Raw genomic sequence first — 16,984 nt, 5'->3', positions numbered from 1 at the left:
GGTGGCACTTCTATGGGTTTCGCTGTCTGTTCACACGTCGTCTCTCTTGTAAGGGGACTTCTCTCCTGTTCCCCATCCCCAGTGCACACCCATAGGTTGACTTGTCTAGGCTGTGAGCTCCTTATGGTCGTTCTAGCACCGCTGCTGGCACTTGGTGGCCATTCAGTAAATGTTTGTTCATGAACCGAGGGAATGGAGACAGAAATTGCAACTTCTTCATCACTCTCCTTCCCTCCACAAGGAGTGATCCCAACAAGGATCCCAGCACGTACATGGTAGGTCCCCCGTTAGTGCTAGCAGTGACAGAAATGCACAAGACTGGTGCCCGATGCTCGGCGTTCAAAGGGGGATGTAAGTGAAGAATGAAGTGAGAATATCGCTGTTGTTATTGGAGCATAGCCATTTATTTATTTTTAGTTTTTGTGTTTTATGGTTGGTTTATTTTTATTTTTTAAAATTTATTTATTGATAGTCAGGTTAGTTAACAGAAAGTGTATATTGGTTTCAGAAGTAGAACCCAGTGATTGATCACTAAGGTGTAACACCGAGCTGGAGCACAGCCCTTTAAAATTTCCATTGCTTTCAGCTCACTGAAACCCTAATGGGGCGCTCTTCAGTGCCATCTTATCCAGATTTAAGTCGGATTTCATTTTATTTTTTTAAATGTTTATTTATTTTTGAGAGACAGAGTGAGAGTACACATGAATGGGGGAGGGGCAGAGAGAGAGGGAGACACAGAATCCCAAGCAGGCTCCAGGCTCTGAGCTGTCAGCCCAGGACCCGACTTGGGGCTGAAACTCATGAACGATGAGATCACGACCTGAGGTGAAGTCCCATGCTCAACTGACTGAGCCACCCAGGAGCCCCTTAAGTTGGATTTTAAAGCTTGGGAGAATAATGGCCTTTTGAACTATATTAGTTCAATAGCTTAGGTATGAGATGTCAATTATGGTAGTTTCATTAAAAAAAAATTTTTTTTCAAACCCTCTACTGCTTTCTTTTAAAAATCTGATTTTATTTTTTAAGAAAATAATGCAGATGAGTCCACAGGGAGCACAATATTGTAACCCCATCCGTGCCCTTTCAATGTTCTTCAGGTTGTGAATGTCGCAGGGGGCGTCTCCTTTCTTGATGCAGTGACCCCCATGGATTATTTCCCCGGATTAAATTTGGAAGGCTATCCTAACAGAGACAGTACGAAGTACGCTGAGATTTACGGCATCCCATCTGCGCACACTCTGCTGCGGGGGACACTGAGGTACAAGGTAAGCAGCTCTATTGGAGATGAAACCTGTTGCCCGTTTTTGGGTAAGTGAAGTGTACACGTAATGTTTCTTAGTCATCAAAATAATTAAGACAGTAGGCCAGGCTGGAATCTGTTTTCTCAGGATTCTTTTGACTGAATGGTTTAGGAGACAATTGAAAATGGCCTGAGCTAAGAAAGAATTTTTGATTCATGAGGAGTTTGAGAGGGGGACAGGTGAAGGGTCACTGAAGGTGTAGCAAGATTTGGGGCCCAGTGACCTCATGGGGACTTGGTTTCTCTTCACCTCTCAGCTCTTCCCGTATGTGCTGGCCGCAGTTCCAGGCTCCACACAGTGGCAGGGTGGTGGCAGCATCCCCAGCATTTTTGGTTCAAATCCAGTAGGGATTAAAAAACATATCTTCATAGCTAAAAATACCATTTTTGTCTCAGCCCCTGAAGTCACTGGGATAAAATATGCCCATCAGCCTTTGCCTTTGCTTCACTTCCCTAAAGCTGAAGATGTTGTCACCGTCACTTTCCACAAAGCAAATCTGAAATGTTTTTTAGCACAGAATGGCGTGTAGATTCTGGGAGCATACACACAAATGCCTACCACACACTTATGTATTAATAACAAAAGAGTAGTGGCACATATGACCAGATTAAGACAATCAGTGTTAACAGTTTCCTGGGGCTGTTTTAACGAATGGCTACAAACCAGGTAGCTTAGAACAACAGAAATTGACTCTCTCACCTTTCTTGAGGTCAGAAGCCTGAAATCAAAGTGTGGGCAGGGTTGGTACCTTCCGGAGGTTTTGAGGGAGAAACTGTCCCATGCCCCTCTCCTCACTTCTGGTGGCCGCCTGCAATTCTTGGTCCAGTCTCTGCCTCGGTCTTCATATCACCTCCTGTTTGTGTCACTGTGTCCTCTCTTCATCTTGTAGGGACACCGTTCATTGGATTTAGGATCCACCTTAAATGTAGATTGGTTTCATCTTGAGACCTTTAACTGACTATATCTGCAAATATCCCCAAAAGGTCATACTCTGAGGTTCTGGGTGGATGTGAATTGTGAGGGAGACGCTATTCAGCCCACTCCAACCAGCATCCCTAACATACGTACCTCTCTAAAAATCAGAAATCTGATTCCAGGTCTCGGTGCCCTGTGAGATTGCCTGGTGAGGGCAGAGACGGGATTTGTCTTGTGTGTGTGATCCACCACTCACTAATCTTTTCTCTGGTAGATGGGAGGCACACGCGTCCATCAGTGATAACCCCTCCATTTTTGTGCACACTCTCTCCTTGCTCTTACTGTTCACTGGCTGTTACTTTTGCCCAGAACCTGCTCCCCCAGAGATCTGCACACTCTCCTTCAGCTCCTTTAGGACTTTTCTCAGTGATGCTTTCCAAATCATGTTATTAAAGATCACAGCTCCCTCATCCAGGACTTTTCCTGTCCCCCTTCCTCACATGGGGAAGGCATCAGGAATCGGCGAACACGGGTGGTATTATTTCTGTGTGAACAAAGTTCACGTAAGAGCAGAGGTTGTTTGCACAGTGTTGGCACATGAAGTGTGGCTTCTGGTTTGCCTCGTGTCTCCGTGTCTAACTCCTGTTTATTCTTAAAGAGAGACAGTCACTGCATTTCCTACTCGTTAGAGCTTCCTTTACATTTATTGGCACCGAGCACTTGTGTCTCAGCACTTTTAGTTAGGTTTTTATGTACATTTTTCTTATCTCCTGAAATAGATTGTATGCTCGTGGAGGGCAGGCGCCTGTACTCTTCTGAATGTGATGTCCTCACTGACCAGGAATCAAATGAGATGTGGCTGATAGCAACCTATGGTCTAGGAACCATGGGTGTTCGTTCCACAAGCCTGTAAGCACAGCAGAAACTCTAGTCTGAAATGAAGTCATAACATCCTCAGTACTGGCAGATTTCTTGATTCTGTTTTCTTTATTTTGTTCCAGGAATATGAGTGGTCACATTTTGGGGGGGTCCGGGAATTAGGATTTTCTGATAGCTTTAGATATAGTCTCTTGGCAACATGAAGACCCAGGAACAGAGAATTGTAAGAGTTTTAATAATGAATAAAGCTCTCAAGGATGTGTATGGATAATGGCTGTTGCCACAGAACCCCAGAAGATGGAAGATGTTGCAGTGTCCACATCCGTGAGGGTCACCATTCAGGGCAATGCCAGCAGCCCTTCAGTAACCTGAATATTCTTTCCAGTATTGGATATGAGACACTATCATCTGAGTATGACAGGGAGGCTTTGGCTACTCTCCTGAACCTGCCTGTTACCTGCTTGTCCTCGCAGAGCCAGCTTGCTGTCACCTTCCCAAGGGATCTTTCTCAGCTCCTTCTTGACACCCCTCCCCCACATTGGTGTGATTTCAGAAGAAGCTCTCTGATTCCTACCTCTCTTCCTGCTACCTATATGCATTAGGATAGTGGCTCTTAATCAGTAGAGTGGATTATCTGCTTTTGGGTGATAATATTCTTACAAGCTCCTTCTTTCATTATAAGAGAGGGAACCGTTCTATTAAATACGATTCTGCTGAACTGAAAGCACATAACACAGGAGGAAATTTGCCCCTCTGCTGTCAGAAAATACCCCTCCCTTGTTACCTAGAAACAGAAGTAAAGACCAAAGTCTTTCAAGGTCTGTTATGTAAACCAGCAGAATTGCTGTGACACTCTTGATTCCCCTCTGAACCTGAAGGTGTTTGCATCCATATACGAGCAATTCAGATGAATACTTTAAGCCTGTTTTCTAAATGAATTACAAAGACAGATCCCTCTTTTCAAAAAAGCTTTTTAATTTTTTCTTTGAAAGGAAAAATGTCATTTACTACTTCATAATTCTTTTTATAGGGTTATGCCAAAGCTTTGAATGGATTTGTAAAACTGGGTCTCATAAACAGAGATCCGTTTCCTGCCCTTCGACCTGAGGCCAACCCTCTCACCTGGGTGAGTGACTCCAGAGTTATATGCTGTTTGCTGTTCTTCAGAAATGGTCAGATTTGAACTTTGGTTTGGACCAGCAAAATTACCCATTCTGTGGCTTATGTGCAGGAAGATGAACCATGACCCCCCAGACCCTCTTTTCTTCCCCTGTTATGGAAGAATGGAGAGATCATGGGCCTGACCCACTGGGCTTATTTCCTACAGCCACTTGTACTGTAAGAACAAGTACAAGTTCTTGTTCTTGTACAAGAAGAGCTCCTTCCACCCTGAGAAGAGATGGATTTGGGCTCTGGGCTCTACCACTTGTCTAACTGGTGACCCAGTGACAGGAGTTAAACTTGGGCCTCCTGGAACTGATAAACTGGGAGAGCTACTGGTGGTGTCACAGAACTAGACTCCCCACCCCCAAGTCCCATCAGTTCTATCATTTGATCATTTTTAACCATGAGTAATTTGAGTTTTCAATTATGAATTTATGTCTAAATCTGTGTTGCATTAAAATCTCAGAGTCTCAAGGTCGGAAGGGACTCTGAAGGCTTGGAATTGCATGTAAAGTAGAGTTTCCACTGACTGCCAGGTGTTACCAGTCGGTCATCCAACTTGAACAAATGTGCCCATATTCCAGTAGAAAATGCCAGAAATTTATCATAAGGAGAAGAGGATCAGTATTGCTAACTTTGGTATTCTTGCTAGCTATTGCTTTAGATTCAGTTTTCTATGTTATCTGAAAGCCTTCCAAATCTTTCTTACCTTTCATAAATGTATGTGTTGGACAGGAGTGAGTAAATATATACACAGTGAATTCCAAGACTGAGGCCGTTGGATTGGGAGGGTTGGTACTTGTGAGAAGTAAGTCCACTGACCCAATCAAAGGAGGGACGCAAAGACCCGGAGCACAGTGAAACGAGGCTTTAATCAACGTTCTTGCAAGACTGGGTGTCTGATGGACAGGCACACTTGGGGCAAGTCAGGGCGGACAATTTATCTCCTAGTGTGCAAGTCCCTCCCCTGGTTCCTCATTGGCTGAGCACTACAGAGGTTACAGCCTTACCTGGAAGCCTCCTCTGCCCATGTAAGGCTTTGCCTTACATTCCTTGAGGTGATGCAGAGACCTCAGTTCTTGGGTGCATGCTAATTGCAAAGCCCGCAAAATTAAGTCCACAAAACGGAGCGGGGAGAAAAATCAGGAATTGAAGTGTCTAACGGTTTGAGACTCCATTTCAGGGGGGTGGTTCATACATATTTCCAATAGGTTTTAAACCCATTGTTAACTAGATAGCAACTGCTTTTATTTGGTATTTCTGAAAATGAATCATCTCACTTCTCACAGTAAGAGGGGTGGATCAGTAGTTTGGTAGCTATAGTTTAGAATAGGGGCTGGTGAGGTTTTTGTTTTTTTGTTTTTTTGTTTTTTTGTTTTTTTTTTTTTTTTTTTTTTTGGTAAAGGTCCAGATTGTAAATATATTAGGCATTACGGGCCATACATACTCAATTCCACCATACACAAATACATAGACAAATGAACATGGCTATCTTCCAATAAAAATTTTTTCTTGAAAAAACCAGGTGGTGAACCAGTTTGTTGATTCCTAGTCGAAATTACAACTTTTTTCCTTGAGATCCTGGAAAAAGTCTTGTTTAGAAAGTAGAGAAAGCTATGACTGCTGCTTAAGTGTTCTTGCTTTGAGGTTTTATCATCTGCCAGGTCTTTCTCATCTCTTGAGCCTACAAAAGAACTCCAGTTGCTTCTGGCAACTGTAGCAATGAGCCCCTTTCACTTGATCCTGGCCAAAATGGGTCTTGGAGGGTAAGGGAGAACAGGTAAAAAAGTAATGGAGAGGATATGCATAGGCGAGAATGTGATGGTAAATATGGTACCATCTATTTTTTATTGATTTGATGTTATGACCTATTTTTATTGCTGAAATATTATTTAGGAATATAATTTATTCATGTGTGGGTGTGCAGACACGTGTATGCATATATATGTGTTACTGTTTACTATTTCTAGTCCTTTCTAATTTAAAATTTGAGGTGCGTTTGAGGTCAAATGTCTTAATACAATAATTTCTCAGCTGATTTTTTTTAATTAGGAATTTAGGATTCTGTCTTTATTTTTATAACCAGAAAGAACTCCTTTGTGAACTTGTTGGGATTTCACCCTCCTCCACGCATGATGTGCTTAAGGAAGCTGTCTTTAAGAAATTAGGAAGAGACAATACCCAGCTGGAGGCTGCTGAACGGTAGGCATGCACCAATCAACTTAGCAAAATGCTGGATTATCTCAATATCAATGATTACTTAGTCCTTTCTAGTCAAAGAGAGGTCAAGATGAAACCAGACATTTTACATTGTCTTTGACTAATTTGCTGCTCTAATGTTGGCCTGTTGTAGGGAGATTACCATGTATTGAGTTTATGTGGGGATAAAAAGCAGATAAAAAGAGAAATTCAGTGGCGATTATAACTTGGGAAATACTTATTTTGAAACACTACTACTTTGAGAACTTTCAGTTCCCAAGAAAGCGGGGATATTTTTTTCTCTCCAGAAGGAGATTCTCCTGGTCTTCTGGAACCCACTTTAAAACTCTCATTCACACAGCTGTGGCATATTATGCTGGTCTCCTTAATGTGGGAAAACTAACCTGTAAATTAATCTCATAAAAAGCTTTGCAACAGCACAGACTAACAATGTGTCAGTTCTGCTCCAGAGAGCACTGCCCCAGGGAGTCTGGGGATGATTCTGAAGATGAAAACATTACTGTTGTTATTGTTATTTACAACTCAGGAGAGTCCTATAGCTTGGATTGTCATCTTGTGGTTCTTCCCTTTCAAGATAAAATCCAAAGAGCTCCCTTCTGCTTCCCAAGTGAGATTATGTGTAGGACTTGTCCCAACCCAGCTGCCTCTTGTGCTTCTCAGGTTGGGCTTACTTGGGGATGAACAAGTCCCTCGAGCAGAGTCTGTGGTGGATGCACTCTCCAAGCATTTGGCCAGGAAACTCTCCTATGGTAGGTAGGCCTTGGGGTGTTAGCTACACATCCCAGAAGCAGCAGCATCAGATGCAGTCAGCACGGCTAGTGAATGGGATGGGAGGCTGGAGCCAAGCGGTAGTGGGAGGAAGTACGCAAGGAGGGAAAGGGCGCTTGCGCTATTTTTCCAGAGGGAAGAATCAGAGAGCTATCAAATAGGAATGAACTTGGGGAATATGGGAAAGGAACAGATATTAGCTTCACTTTTAATGCATTAGGGAAATGCTAAGGGAGCATTTTTGAGTGAGGAGTGGGTGTTCTATCGCAGTGCCCTCACATCTGTAGCCGGGCTCCTGTGCTACCAGCCTGACCAGAGGAACGTGGGCAGGGTTATCGTTTCTTGAGTTTTTCACTTGGTCTTTGGACTAAAAAGCAGCATAGATAATTGTCTAAGGACCGCATATGATGGGAGGAGAAAGTTGTGAGAGCAAAAGGGCAGGAGCAGATGAAATGCAGTATTGGAGTGTAATGATAATGACATTTAATAATGTCTGTTTATTTATTTTAAGGCCCTGGAGAGAAAGATATGATTGTGATGAGAGACAGTTTTGGAATCAGACATCCTTCCGGACATTTAGAAAATAAAACCATTGACCTTGTGGTTTATGGGGACGTCAATGGCTTTTCAGCCATGGCGAAAACTGTGGGGTTACCCACTGCTATGGCAGCCAAGATGTTGCTTGATGGTAAGTTCCTTCATTGGAGAACTGAATCTGTCTCCATATCATCTCTAAGTCATTTGGTGCCTGGATGCCAAATAATTACTCGTGAGTATGACACTGGAGTTCACTAAAAGTGAGCCGTCTCAGAAGTTGAGTGCTGACCGGGAGATCACGTTGTGGTGAGTAAAAGCCACGGGTTTTGGAGTTAGCAGCTATTTCTCTCCGAGTTCAATCACAAGATGGCAGAGTCATGGGGTGCAAGTTACTCAGCGTCTCTGAGCTAGCACTCCCTCATCTTTAAAGTGGGGATTGTCTTCCCTAATTCAGAGGTTTTTGGTGACGCTGAAGTGAAATAATACATAAAGATCCTACCACATATGTGTCCCTCCCCCCCAGGCAATATTAATTCTTCCTTTCCTTCGTTTTTCATATTTTAGGGGTAGTTAACACTGAAATAGCAGAGGGGATTCACTTTCATATCCTCAAAAAATATAGACCATGTTTTATTATTCTTCATGTCTCAGTATGTTATCAGTACTCAATATTTTGGATTGAGCGAATTCAGATTTCAACCGTCTTCTCTCCCCTTAAGATCATCTATACATTCAGTAAGCACTACCTCTGAATAGAATCCCCCATTTGGCCCTTGTGAGTATGTGAAGGGAATAACAAACATCAAGCACACAAATGTGAAATACTGAGAAAATGTATCTACAATAGCATATCAGCTAATATCAAATTAAACTACCTACTTAGTTCTTGAGGAACCAAAGTTGAAGAAGTGATGAGGAATGAGGTCATCATGGACTTTAAGAAAAGTACTCAGACAGGCTCTTTCAGTCTCCCTCAGAGAAGCCTGTGCCCAAATAATCAGACTGGTTTTAATTCATTCTGTTGTTATGCTTTTTTTTTTTTAATCAGCAAATAAAGCAGACAAGTTAAGTTTACTTTCCTTTCATACCACTCTTTATTCTCTGATCATTTTGGCAGTAGTTAATGCAGTTAGACGCATGCACTCTGACTCTGTCCCTGAGTCCCCCTGTGCTTTCAGTCTCCAGGTAACCCCTTTCCCTGTTAATGGTTTGGAGACCCTTGCTGTGGAAACTAACCTTCATAACACCTTTAAAGTGGTAACTACAAATTTATTTTCTTCTAGGTGAAATTAAAGCTAAAGGCCTGATGGGGCCCTTTTCAAAGGAGATCTATGGACCAATTTTGGAGCGAATTCAAGCAGAAGGCATTATATATTCAGCACAGAGCATAATCACACAATAACTGAGAATTATATCTTGTTATCTTCCCATGTAGCGTCGTTTTGAACATTTGTGCAACAAACATGCTTGCTAATGTACTACTTTGAAATATAAAGCATGATATTTTTTTTGAGTCAGTCAATGTAATGATATTTTTAAAATATAAGTCTCTATTTTAATATGAAAGCATTTGGAAAAGGAGATGCCAGTAATTACCAGAGAAGTTTAATAATTCTACATGTATTTTTTTCACGTGTATGTAAAAGTGATGATTGTGTTATATGTTAATTTATTGTGCAGCCTTTTTTCTTATAAGAATATATTTTCCTATCATCAGCAGATAAACTTTTATCTTTTTTGGTAAGAAAAAAATTTTTCCACAGCTATATTTTTGTATTTTTCAAATGAGTCAGTTAGACACTTTTAGATTACTTACCTATGGACCTTTGCAATAGTTCTGTTTTATGGCTTTTTGGTAAAATTATGATTTATCTAGTAAATAACATTTCTTATAGTTTTCTTTTGAGCATTTGGAAAAGGAAATAGGTAAGATTAAATGAAAACCCACATGATCACCTTGTTAGAGACAGAAAAAGCATTTAACAAAATCTAACACCCTTTCATAATAGAAAGACTCAATAAACTAGGAACTGACTTTTTTTAACCTGATAAAGAGCATCTATGAAAAACCCATAGCTAGCATCACATTTCATGATGAAAGGCTGAAGGATTTCCCCTTGAAATCAGAAACAAGACAGTAATATTTGCTTTTGGCTCTTCTACTCAACTTGTACTGTAGGGTCTAACCAGGGCAATTAGGCAAGAAAATGAAATTAAACACATCCATATTTGGAAAGAAGAAGTAAAACTATCTCTATTTGGAGATGGTATAATCTTATATATAGAAAATCCAAAAGAAGACTTTAAGAAAATTATAGAACTAATACTTGAGTTCAGCAAAGTTGCAGGACACAAGATTAATATACAAAAATGAATTGTATTTCTGTATAATTATCAATAAATGAAAACAAAAATTACACTGAAAAAATAATTAAACTTACAGTAGTGTGAAAAAGAATAAAATAGGAATAGATTGAGAGTCCGGAAATAACCCTCATATTTATGGTCAGTTGATTTTTGAAAAGGGTGCTAAGACAATTCAATAGAGGAAAATAGTCTTTTCATCAAAAGGTGCTGGAACAATTAGATATCCACATGCAAAAGAATGATGTTGGACCCCTACCTCACAGTATATGCAAAAATTAACTCAAAATGGACCAAAGACCTAAATGTAGGAGCAAATGCTATAAAACTTTTAGAAGAAATCATAGATGTAAGTCTTCATGCCCTTGGATTAAGCAATGGTTTCTAAAATAATTGAAACCAAAAACACAAAGAACAAAAAAGAAAAGTAGATAAATTGGGCATCATCAGAATTAAAAACTTTTGTGCTTCCAAGGATACCATCACAAAAACAAAAAGACAACCCATACAATGAAAGAAAAATTTTTGCACATCATATATCAGGTAGGCATGGAACCTGTATTTAGAATATGTAAAGAACTACTATAACTCAATAAGTAGACAAAGAGCTCAACTTAAAAAGTGGACTAAGGGCGTGAATTGACAGTTCTCCGAAGAAGATATACAAAACCAATAAGCACACGAAAGGATGTTCAACACCATTAGCTACCAGGGAAATGCAAGTCAAACATACAATGAGATACCACTTCATACTTACTAGGATAATTATAATGAAAAAGATAATAGCAAGTGTTTGTGGGGGTGTGGAGAAATTGGAACTCTCATAAACTGCTGGTGGAAATGTAAAATTGTGCAGCCACTTGGGAAGACAGTTTGGTGGTTCCTCAAAAGGTTAAGCATAGAGTTACCATAGGAGTCAGCAATGTCACTCTTAGGTGCATACCCCATAGAAATGAAAACGTATGTCCACACAGAAACTTGTAAACAAATGTTTATGGTAGTATTATTCAAAATAGCAAAAAATCAAAACAAGCCAAGTGTTCATCAACTAATAAATGAATAAACAAAATGTGATATATCTGTACAATGGAATATTACTTGGCAGTAAAAAGGAATGAAGTTCTGATACATGCTACAACATGGTTGAACCTTGAAAACATTATGCTAAATGAAAGACACCGGACACAAAAGTCCACATTTTGATATGATCTCATCTATAAGAAATTGTCCAGAATAGATTAGTGGCTGCCTGGGGCTGGGGATTTGGGGGAAAGTGGGAGTGACTGCTAATGAGTTTGGGGTTTCTTTTTAGGGTGGTCAAATGTTGTAGAGTTGATTGTGGTAATGGTATCACAACTCTGTGAATATACTAAAAATCACTGAATTGTATACTTTGTGTGAATTACATAGGTTGTGAATTATATCTCAAGTTGTTATAAAATGATTCAATTATAAATAAAACCTTTTCATTTTTGTTCCTTGGGGAAAAAACATTTCCATTTAGAAATATAAACTAAACCCTTGTTTGACTTTTCAGGACTATTCTCATATCCTGGCATATGGAATAAATTCTGCCCTTGAAATAAGGAGGCATTATGTGTAGGGTATATAGAAGTTGAGAGGGGTGCCTGGGTGGCTCAGTTGTTGAGCATCCGACTTCGGCTCAGGTCAGGATCTCCCAGTTCGTGAGTTTGAGCCCCGGGTTGGGCTCTGTGCTGACAGCTCAGAGCCTGGAGCCTGCCTCAGATTCTGTGTCTCTCTCTCTCTCTGCCCCTTCCCCACTCAGGCTCTTTCTCGCTCTGTCTCTCAAAGGTGAATAAACGTTAAAAAAAAAAGTATAAGTTGAGAAAACATCTATGCTATTTGAAATGGATCAGAGTTGACTAAGGTTTAGTCCCACCTGTCAAAAATAATATACGGAGACAATACTAATACATAGAGACATTTCTGTTATGGCAATTTTTTAACCACAACATTGAGTTCAACATGGTCAATTAGAAAATATGAATGTCACATTGATTCTACCTGCAATCTGGAAGAGTGCCCAGATGGAATGGGAACTAGGGAACTAGCACCTTAGGTGGGTGAGGGAAACGTGTTGAGTGCTCAGTATAATTACTTTGTTGGACTTCATAATAGCAATGAATGATAAAGGGGGTATGATTGAAGAGCTAGTCTGTTATCTGTGCTGGTGGCAGTGCTGGAAAAGTAAATGTCAGTAAGTTTGAGTAAAGACGGGTGTAATCACACACTGCATTGGCTCTCAGTTTTCCAGGAGAAATTTCAATAATGAAGATGGTGGTGGTAAGATCTAGGGGTGAATGGGTAGAATATAATTACAAGCGAATGGCTCACCAAGGGATCAGCAAACCTTTACTATAAAGGGTAGATAGTACATATTTTAGGCTTTGTAGGCCAAAGGGGGTCATGACTTCTCATTTCTGCCTTTGTAGTGTGAAATCAGCCATACACAATACATAAATGAACTGATATGACTGTGTTCCAATGAAACTTTATATTTAAAAACAAGTGTTGGGCAGACGTGGCCCTTTAACTGTACTTTGTTAACACCCTGGGTGTTACCATGGCAGTAGACTGAATACTCACATCTTCCAGATCTCTTTTGGCATCTTTCATATAATATCTATATTTGTGTTGTCCAGTTTTCCTTGTCCTAGACAAAGGAGACCCTAGAAGTTCTTCCCCTAAAAGCAGTTTGGTTGATTTTACAACATATGAGCTACTTCTCCATAAAATAAGGATAACAGTAACTTGCAGGATAGTTATGAAGGTTAATGAGAAAATGTAAGGGTAAAGTCTGGCCCCTTGTAGATGTTCAAAGTTAGTGTTCTTACCTCTTTTGCCGTAACATTGTTGCCTGCCATTTATGTTAATGAGATTTTAGCTTAAAGAAGTTTTTTCAATCTTTTGGATACCTTTGGAAGACTTCTCAAGGATCCATGCTACTCAAACTATAGGTATATCTGCTCCATAATGAGAATCTTAAAGCAGTGGAGCGGAAAGGACCACAACAATCATTTGGTTCGGTCACTGATTTTACAGAACAGAAAATGTGTCTCACAAAGTTAAATGCTTGCCTAAGGGGACGAGACTTAATATTGAAGCTTTATTGTCATTTGAAGCCATTCAAAATATGTACTTGATAAAATTTGGGAAACGCTTTGATTTATAATACCTCTCTTGTGGGTTATTAGGACCACCACTAGCCCATATGGTGCCTCTTTGAGAATTACAGAAAGACACTGCTCTTTCAAGACGCTTCCGTCAAAAATTTTCAAGTATGTAATTTATCAGAACATTTTACTACCTTCATAATAAGTATTAATCACATTAAATACATGTCATAATACTTGATGTTTATGATGTGACTAGCTCCCCCTTAGTTGCAGCGCACAATTTGCAGTCATGCAGAGTAGCTAATATTACCCTTATGTGTCGTATAGATTAGCTTTCTTTACAAGGGTTTACGTTTGTTGATTGCAGTGAAACTACATTTACCAGACTTGAAATCCACTGGAAAGGATCCAGTGAGAAGAGCTTTGTTTTGGAGCAATACTTGGTAGTCACTGACTGCTAATCTGCTAACTCCCTTTTTCCAATTTTGTTTTAGTCCTAACACTCATTTTTACTTTTTATCAGCAAGAATTATGAAACAGTGTTGGGTCCTAACTTGCAAGGTTAACAGGTTCTGACCTTCTCCTTTATGTTGTTGGTGTAAAATACAAGTTTTCTGGTGTCTTCCAGTGCTGTGCTGATTGCTAAAGTATACCACATCATTGAGTAATGCTTTCATAAACCCTGAGAATCTCACTTCCAGCCTTGGAGCCTGATAAAACAGCATTGATATGGCTCGTCTCTTTGAAGATGATTCTGGGCTGTTGCCAGGCACAACTAAAGCAGCAGCCGAGCACCTGGCTTCAATTCATTTGAAGTGCGTTTTGTTCTGACCAAGCCAGGTTCTTGGTGAAGTTGGCACAGGGTGAAGCAAGTCCCCACACTTGATCAGAAGCCCGGCAACTCTAATACAGAAAAATCCTGCTTATCTTACTAGCAAACTGTTGATAAAAGGAGTTTTTTCTTCTAAGTTGAGAGAAATACTTAAAAAGAGGTAGAAATTAAATGGGAATTGATAGAGGAAAGAAACTGGAATAGGCTGTAGAACAGAGAAGACCAAGAGAAAAGATGAGGGGCACAGATTGTTAAAATACTATAATAATGTGGTTTTTTGTTTGTTTTTTTTTAAAAAAAACTTAAATATTTTGGCTGGCACAGAGTGGTTCCATTTAATTTCTGGTGTGTGAAATTTTAAATTTAACCATTATGCAAATGGTTCAGTATGTAAGATGTTTAACGAAGATAGGCTTTGAACATCACCTTTATCACTAAAGAATCCAAACGTCCTCACCTGAGCTTCTGAGTATGTATACACCCACCTACTACTAATATCTCTGTTGGGATATGTCCCAGTATAGATTTAAAAGTTTAGAGTATAGGGGCGCCTGGGTGGCACAGTCGGTTAAGCGTCCGACTTCAGCCAGGTCACGATCTCGCGGTCTGGGAGTTCGAGCCCCGCGTCAGGCTCTGGGCTGATGGCTCAGAGCCTGGAGCCTGTTTCAGATTCTGTGTCTCCCTCTCTCTCTGCCCCTCCCTCGTTCATGCTCTGTCTCTCTCTGTCCCAAAAATAAATAAACGTTGAAAAAAAAATTAAAAAAAAAAAAAGTTTAGAGTATAAACTAGGGTTTCTCAGTGGGGCCACTCTAAGGACTTTCCCCCCAAAGTAGTTCTTCGACCTGATTGCCCATCTCAGGAAACGGCAACCACTGTCTTCTTTCTGTTTAGGATGTAATCCTTGATACTTTCCTTTCTTTTACTCCCACTTCAGCAAATCAGGACTTCTTCCTCTTCTCCACCAAATCCATCCTCATCCATGCTTGGACTTCATCCTTGTCTTTCTACCCACGTATAGCTCGTCTCATCCAAGGTCACTGTCATCTTGTATGTGGATCATTGCAACAGCCTTTTACCTGGCCTCCCTGTATCCAGAATTACTTCCTTGATGTCCGTTCTCCTCACAGCAGACACATTAGACACATTGGTCTTTCAAAACTACAAATATGATTATGATATTTCCCTGATGTTCCTACTGATGGGTATTTTCTGGGACCACATACTTGTACTTAACACATTGTCTCAGCGGCTGCTTCTGTGGGAACTCTAATATTCCAATGTATTTTTTAACACCCATCATGAGGCCTGCAGCCTGGCATACAGTGGTGTGTGTGTGTGTGTGTGTGTGTGTGTGTGTGTGTGGTATAGTAGTGACACATTTAGAAGCCTGATGGTAAAGTGTGGTAAAGGTGGAAGTATAGATAAGGAAAGGTTGTTATAGGCTCTGCTTGTATATAAAACAGTTTTGCTATCTTTTAGCATTAGCTGGTAATGGCGAAGAGGCACTCTTCACATTTCTCTTTCGTTTGTTGCTTCTTAGAGTGCTTGTTGAAATTTCCCCAGAGCATAAGGGTGGGTAAAGGGCATCATTTTGTGATATTTGAATCAGCCCCAACTATCACAATCATTGGGTTACAATAGATTGAAATTATGTCATGATCAATAATCCAGGGGGCTGGTAAGATCAACTTTGTGCTTCTAAAAGATTGTTTTGGCTCCAGTGTTGAGAGGGACTTGGGAAAGGGTGAGAGAGTGTGACATTCAGAGGCCTCTGTTGTAGTTGAAGAATAAGAAGGTACTTAAAAAAAAAACTGAGAATGTCATTTAGACACGTCTCCAGGCTACTGAATCAGTTATTAGGAAGAGGAAACATAAACCATGCCAGGTATTAAAAGAGAAAGGCACACAAGGCAGTAGGAGCAAGATCTTATACTCATAGCTGGGGCCCACGTATTGGGAAGCTTGAATCAGGAGTACTTGGTCTTCCCATCACAGCTGCTATTGGTTCTCAACTCAGTACACTGGAGCTCAGCTGCCCACAGGTCTACAATCTTCTTCCTTTGACCAGTAGGGTCAAGGAGAACAGGAAGATGGCCTCTGCCTTATTTCTGTATTCCAAATCTTGTGTGACAATATTTACAGAGTGGCCAGAGAGTCAAGAAACATAGGCAAATACATAATAAATGGGTTAATATTATATTACAGTGCATGGTAAAACAATATTGTCTATGTTTCCAGACTTTGGCTCTCTGTATTTGGTGGAATGTAATTCACCCCCACAACTCTAGCTGCAAGGGAGTCAGGGGACCATAGTTTATAGCTTTTTGGGCTTTGAGGTTTAAGAAGTGTTCTAATTACTATCCTGTGTAACAAACCACCCCAAAATGGAGTGGCTTAAAACAAAATTTTTGTTTTAATTCGCAGTCTGGGCATGACTCAGGGGGAACAGCTGTCGCTGCTTCACACAGTGTCACTTGGGCTGTGTTGACTGGGATCTGGGGGATGCATTGCAATACAGCTTGTTCCCATAGCTGGCAAGGTGGTTCTAGCTGTCAGCTGGAAGCTCAGCTAGGGCAGAGGGCCAGGGCCTGGTTTTCTTTCCATGTGGGTCTTTCCAAGCGTGGGCTTCACAGCATGGTGGCCCTGTTCTCAGAGTGAACATCCCAAAAGAGCTGTATTGCCTTTTATGACTTAGCCTCAGAAATCATATGGTGTCACTTTCGCCGTAGTCACGAATCCACCCAGATCCAAGGGGAGGGACCATAGATCCCACTGCTCAGTGGGATGAGTTTCAAAGAATCACATGTGCGATGGAAGATACTGTTGAGCTATTTTTGGAAAAGACCATCTGCCTTGGAAGGCACCCT

General features: G+C 40.5%; 1 protein-coding gene across 4 annotated transcripts in view; it reads left to right on the top strand.

The window, feature by feature from the left end:
• Positions 1 to 9,500, top strand: part of AASS (aminoadipate-semialdehyde synthase) — a 147,383-nt gene extending 137,883 nt beyond the window's left edge. For all 4 annotated transcript variants that reach the window (XM_045052661.1, XM_019825742.2, XM_003982984.4 and 1 more), the window contains 6 exons: positions 1,098 to 1,265; positions 4,126 to 4,221; positions 6,346 to 6,461; positions 7,140 to 7,228; positions 7,759 to 7,935; positions 9,068 to 9,500. In XM_045052661.1, the coding sequence (XP_044908596.1) occupies positions 1,098 to 1,265; positions 4,126 to 4,221; positions 6,346 to 6,461; positions 7,140 to 7,228; positions 7,759 to 7,935; positions 9,068 to 9,186 (765 nt within the window). In that variant the 3' untranslated portion in view covers positions 9,187 to 9,500. The remainder of the gene's footprint in view (positions 1 to 1,097; positions 1,266 to 4,125; positions 4,222 to 6,345; positions 6,462 to 7,139; positions 7,229 to 7,758; positions 7,936 to 9,067) is intronic.
• The last annotated feature ends 7,484 nt before the right edge of the window (positions 9,501 to 16,984 follow it).

The sequence above is a fragment of the Felis catus genome, chromosome A2 (assembly GCF_018350175.1).
Source record: "Felis catus isolate Fca126 chromosome A2, F.catus_Fca126_mat1.0, whole genome shotgun sequence".
Classification (NCBI taxonomy): Eukaryota; Metazoa; Chordata; class Mammalia; order Carnivora; family Felidae; genus Felis; species Felis catus.
Note: the sequence above shows the minus strand (reverse complement) of the source record. Positions and strands in the feature narration are given on the sequence as shown.